Genomic DNA, 5,842 nt, shown 5'->3' with positions numbered 1-5,842 from the left:
ACTACGACTCCGACTACGGAACCCTGAGGCCTGAAAGGTCTGCGCAGGGGATCGAATTTCGGTGACTGACTCAGACTCCAGCTTTTAAAATCGACTCTGACTCCGACTCGACGACTCAGGTCAGAACTGTCCACTCCGACCGACTTCATGACTCCGACTCCGGATCCCTACTGGCAGCTATCACGCCAGGGAGCTGCAAATCATATGTTCCGTGGCGGTTTATGGCATTAAAGTCGATAATGCGGCTGAATCGCACTATGAAACACCCTTATTGGCTGCAAGAACCACGAAAGTTAGCGCATCACCACAGGAAAACGTGACAAGATATCGATTAATTGGCCCTGGATTTGGATAAATAACATGTTGATGATCATATTAGCACACATTTACGTTATCATCTATCTCAAGGTTGCCCTCCAGGCGGCTCTAAACTATGGCAATTTCCCTATCTTCAACATGTAAATGCCCTCGGGCGTCCTCGTGGTGACGTAGGCATGGAAGTGCCAGTTTGGTAGGAACTAGACTTCGACGCCCCCTGGATGGGGCAGTTCTTGTGAGTGAGACAATCGGAGAGATATGACGCATCTTATTCAATCTTGAAACGAAGTTTTTGTACGTTGTACGTACCTTCAAAAAGGCTTGCTGATAATAATGTAGCCCGTCAGAATCAGGTACCACATTTACACTTAAAGTAAAGAGCTTGAAAAACTGGAGATTATAGAAGTACATATGATCTTGGAAAGCTCATCTTGATAAAGAATAATGAAGCAAAACGCGGAGCACCTGCAAAGCCAGCCGTCCAGCTCTGCGCCTGCGCAGAACTGAGAACTGGGTCAGCCGGGACGGCACTGCCCGGGACGTCACCGGCTCCGCCTGCGGCGCAGCCCCCGATGCGCGACGTACAGTCCACAGCAGAAGTAATGTGCGGTTTCAGTCATGGGTATGTTCTGCTTCTGAAGCTTAGGAACGATTAGCCAGACTACAATGAAACTTTGAATGTAGCTTATATGTATCATCACCCTTGCAGCTGCAACTTTACCTATTGACATCTTCTTTTCGATCACTCCGCATTAAACAATCGCCAGTCAAAGCCAACCGTTGAGATTGGTAAAACCCTACATTACTTTAGCGGTGGGCTGTACTCAGTGGCGTATTTAGGGGGGGGCATGGGGGCCATGGCCCCCCCCTTTCCGCCCAGCCGCCAAGATGGCGCCCCAATTAGCGCCGACTAGGCTGATGCCGTTTTACAGAGGGAACATGAATTAAAAAGTGATGTGCAGGCAGGGATCGAGTTCAATATCTCTTTGGGGGGTGCCTGGACACCCCAATGTTCTCCAGGGCACCCCGAAATAGGACCTGAGCCCCTCAATGTTGAAGGACGCCCCTCCGGAAACCAGAATATTCCGAATCCCCAGGGTCGATGGCGCCCCTGAAGAGCCGCTGACACCCATCTGAACGGAACAGTCGCCCCATTAAAGGTTGATGGCACCCCTCCAGAGCACCCGGCGCCCCTCTGAAGTTCTCAGCTTCCCCCAATCGGCCCATACTTAAGATCGATAGCGGCCCATGAAACCACTGGCGCCCCTCTAAAGCACCCGCACTATTCTCAAGATCACAGTCGCCCTATCCGAAATCAATAGCGCCCTCACGAGCCACTAGCGCCCCCCCCCCCCCCTGAGACCGAAGTCGTCCCGCTTGAGACTAAAGTCGCCCCATTCCAGCCCAATGACGCCCCTCCAGAGCGTCCGGCGTGCCTCTGAAGATCACAGTCGTCCTCATCCGAGGTCGTCGGCGCCCCTCAAAAGTCACTGGCGCCCATCTAAACGGAGATTACAGCTGCCCCATCTTACGATCGATGGCAACCCTCTGAAACCAATGGCGCCCTTCTAGAGTAGGTACCCGGCGTCCCTCTGAAAATCACATTCGCCCCATCCGAGACAACGCCCCTTGAGACTACAATCGCCCCACCCAAGCTCAAGGCGCCCCTCCAGAGCGTCCGGCGCCCTGCTGAAGGCAACAGTGGCCCCATCCATGCCCAATGGCGCCTTCAACGTCCCTCTAAAGAGCACAGTCGCCCCCATCAATCCGAGTTCGCTGGCGCCCCTCAAGAGCCACTGGCGCCCACCAGAACCGGAATTTCAGTTGGCCCATCCTAGATCAATGGCGCCCCTCTGAAACACTGGTGCCCCTCTGAAAATCCCAGTCGGACCATCCGAGATGAATGGCGCCCATCCAGACCGTCCGACGCCCTACTGAAGGCAGCAGTGACCCCATCCAAGCACTGCACCCATCTAGAGCACCCGGTGCCCTTCTGAAGATCACATTCGCCGTATTCGAGGTCGTTGGCGCCCTCCAGTAGACGCTGACGCCCATCTGAATGGAGACTTCAGTCGCCCCGCCCCATTCAAGATCGATAGCGCCCCCGCCCCCTGAAACCACTGACACTAGGTAATTATTTGACAATGGGGCTTTCTCATCGACACCAAAGGCCCTTTTCAAGATGCAGCAGCCAGGCGGCGCCGAGCTGGGCTAGGATGTGCCAAGCGTTTCTTATAAGGCAGCCTCGTTAGTGCCACCCCTCGTTGCGATACCGCCCCTTCACCGTATAATGCCACCCCTCAATTCAAGTGGTGTACCTCAGCGCAGTGCCACCCATTATTGCGATGCCGCCCCCGCCAAGCAATGCGGTGCCGCCCCTAGCTCACGCGTTTTTTTTTTATTGAACGTGTTGGGGGTGTTTCAGCACCCACTTCTAACTCAGCTTGTGGGTCACGTCGAGACACGCAGAAGGCGGCGTTCGAAAGAGCGTCGAAAACTATTACAAAACTACTTAGATCATTTTTAAGGTTAGGTCGAACTGGTCGAAGGCCAGGTCACCGGAGACAACTGAAAATCAAATTTCGCCGATTTTGACATTTTTCGACAGCGGCGCATAAGTCAGGATCAAAGAGATTGAGCTACAGCGCCGCAGCAAAGCGCATTCGATAGCTCTTTGTACACCTTTTTTCAATCCGAATCGGCATCCGTTCATTCAAATACGGCAGCGGGCACCTTATCTCGACAGGCTCTCCAACAACTCGACACTGGAGCACGCATTTCGACACGTTTCACGGATTGAGACTAGCATCTGTTGATATTCGACCAGGGTCATTGAACAGCAGCAGGGGCATTTAATATCGACAAGGGGCATTCTGTTTTGTCATATTGCATTTTACGTCGGCAGCTTGCAGCCTAGCTAGACAATTGTCAATTTATCTCATCAGTGAATTAAGCAACTCTTATCTTTTCGGAAAGGCATTTTAAGAATGTGGGTTAAAATGTTCCACGGTACTGTAAAGAGACACTCAATTATGCTCTTTCTTATACGTTATCTCAGATTTTACCTAAGAAAAACGTCTTAGCCTCAAAATACACCTTTTTGCACCACAAATCGGCAGATGGTCATTCAATTTCGGCACTTTGCATTGGATATCGACAGAGCTACCTCCATTTAGACATACCTCACACATTTCGAATTATTTCGTCAATTTTAAAATATCATCGGTTCATAGTCGATCTGTTGCGTCGAATTTCGACAGGGGCATTAAATTTCGACAATGGTCAGCTGTGAATGAAGAACCGCATTTGACTTTGACATTTTACAGTCAATTTAGACAATGGTTGTTTTGCTTTTTTATATGTAGATTTACCTTAAATTTATGATAAAGTTGCCTCATCATGTGAAAGCTATGACGCATTTTCATGGATATGTAAGTGCCTCCCCCCCCCCTCAGCCAGTGGGCTCTGCCGCCGCCGACTTTGGGGCTGACTGGTGGACGCTATTGAGCTGTTGCCGTCCGCCGTCGCGCTGCTGTCGTGGTCCGGGCCGTGGGCCGCCCGCGGCGGTGCTCGTTGTCGGCCGCTGATTGGCTGCCCCGGGGCGGCCCCGACCCGGCGTTGGGTCGGGCGTCGCGTATGCGCTTAAGGCTGATGTGTAGTCTAATGAAGGGCGGCGGCCACGCGGCGGCTGTTATGCCACGTCGTCAGAACGGGTCGGTGTGCGCCGATGACCGGCGTAGAATCGTTGACGCATTTAAGGACGGAAGAGACTATGTTGCAGTCGCTCAGGAACTTGGAGTTCGGCGCACAACCGCCTGGTCAGTTGTCGCCAAATGGCAAAGAACAGGAGAAACAGCAGCGAGGCCAAGAGGTGGCAGCCGACACGTCAAGGTCGACGATGAAATGCGGGATCTTCTGCTGATGATCATCGAATCAGACCCGACTGTCACCCTGCAGCGCCTCAACAACTTTCTGCGAGAGACCTGGCCGGAGAAGCCACAGGTCTCAAACGCCACCGTGAGCCGCGCTCTCCACAACTGCCTGATTACGGTGAAGCAGACGAGACCTGTCCCGGCCGACAGGAACAGCCCAACGACGAAGGAAAAAAGACACGAGTGAGTATGTTTTTATGTGCAATACATCTGCAAAGTACACATTTTAAACGTAATCAACGCTTGAATTGTGCAACCGTTCAAATGTGGAGCCATGTTTAATGACTGATTTAAATCGAAAAATCTCCTATATAGCTGATTTGATTTCCAATCGCTTGATCTGTCTCGTTCGGTAATGATGCATGCACACATTCATGTATTAAGTACATATTTGCATGTGCTCTCAACAGGTACGCATCCTGGATGATCAACGCAGGAATGGCCGCACATCGGGTCTACGTCGATGAGACGGGACTTAACCTCCACATCAGCCGCTCCCGTGGACGGGCTGCGGTCGGTGAGCGCGCCGCCCGGGTGGTGTGCGGTCAGCGCGGCCGCAACATGACCGTCATCATGGCCATCAGCGACCAGGTCGGCGTCCTGTATTACGAGGTGGTGTGGGGCGGCGTCACGGCAGAGATCTTCGGCGACTTCCTCACCAGCCTGGGTGTGGTCCTGGGGGACGAGCCGGCCACAGTTGTTATGGACAACGCGCCGGCGCACCGCAGAGCCCAGCTGGCCGACCCCGAGCTGCACACGGTCCGCATGCTGGCACCGTACTCGCCGTTTCTCAATCCGATCGAGAACATGTTCTCCGTCTTCAAGGCGGATCTCAAGCAGCGACTGAGCCATGTCCAAGAGCGCCTGGACGATCGGGCGGCGGCGCTGACGGCCGGGTACCGCAGCATCGTCACCTGGCGCAGCTCTATCCTGGAGGACCTGGCGCACCAGGCCGTGCCGGCCATCACCCGGGAGAAGGTGTGCGCCGCCTACCGCCACGCCAACTCCTTTCTGGGCGCCTGCCTGGGACGGGAAGATATCCTGGCGGATGAGTGAGGGAATCCCGCACAACGGACGTCCCCGCTGAACGTCACGTGTTGTCCCTGTCACGCGGAGTCGATACTAGTGCTTATCTGCGCACCATTCTTTATCTTCCAGGAGCAGCTTTTTGTTAGATGTACGTACATTGTGTATCGTACAGCTCAGGTGATTTTTGTGCGGTCATTGTACAATGTATGATGGGTGTTTTGTGAACAGAGGCCTTATTTTGCACATGAATATGTATTGTGTCAATACACGTGCTAATTCGTACAATCATATGCAAATGCATTGAAGATAATGACAACATACGCTCGCACACTCATACATACCTTTGAAGATTATGTAATACATATGTAAATAAAAAAACGTCTTACATTGCTAATTAAGGTACGACAGTCACAAACATTATCTCCATGGCAGCAGATTGCTTGCTTGTGCATATGTATGTGTAACATATGCATTATGCATTTTGTTTGTACTAGGCTCTTTTAGTGTTGAGAGCTGACATTTGAGATTGTTGCCAGGGCCGTGGCAACACAGGGTTAGGTAGA

The 5,842-nt window shown here is 52.4% G+C and overlaps 1 protein-coding gene across 1 annotated transcript; it reads left to right on the top strand.

The window, feature by feature from the left end:
* The first annotated feature begins 3,536 nt into the window (after positions 1–3,536).
* LOC122389608 lies at positions 3,537–5,506 on the top strand. Its single transcript, XM_043381784.1, has 2 exons — positions 3,537–4,433; positions 4,661–5,506. The coding sequence occupies exons 1-2, from the start codon at positions 3,955–3,957 to the stop codon at positions 5,304–5,306; spliced, it is 1,125 nt and encodes a 374-aa protein (XP_043237719.1). The 5' UTR covers positions 3,537–3,954; the 3' UTR covers positions 5,307–5,506.
* Positions 5,507–5,842: the final 336 nt, after the last annotated feature.

The sequence above is a fragment of the Amphibalanus amphitrite genome, unplaced genomic scaffold (genome assembly GCF_019059575.1).
Source record: "Amphibalanus amphitrite isolate SeventyFive unplaced genomic scaffold, NRLGWU_Aamphi_draft 000364F_arrow, whole genome shotgun sequence".
Taxonomy (NCBI): domain Eukaryota; kingdom Metazoa; phylum Arthropoda; class Thecostraca; order Balanomorpha; family Balanidae; genus Amphibalanus; species Amphibalanus amphitrite.
This window is presented reverse-complemented; position numbering and strand designations above follow the sequence as displayed.

Excerpts from the sequence above, each read along its gene's own strand:
- LOC122389608 (XM_043381784.1), top strand. The coding sequence starts at position 3,955 with ATGCGCTTAAGGCTGATGTGTAGTCTAATGAAGGGCGGCGGCCACGCG. Across the intron at positions 4,434-4,660 it reads ACGAAGGAAAAAAGACACGA|GTACGCATCCTGGATGATCA; the intron begins GTGAGTATGTTT and ends TGCTCTCAACAG.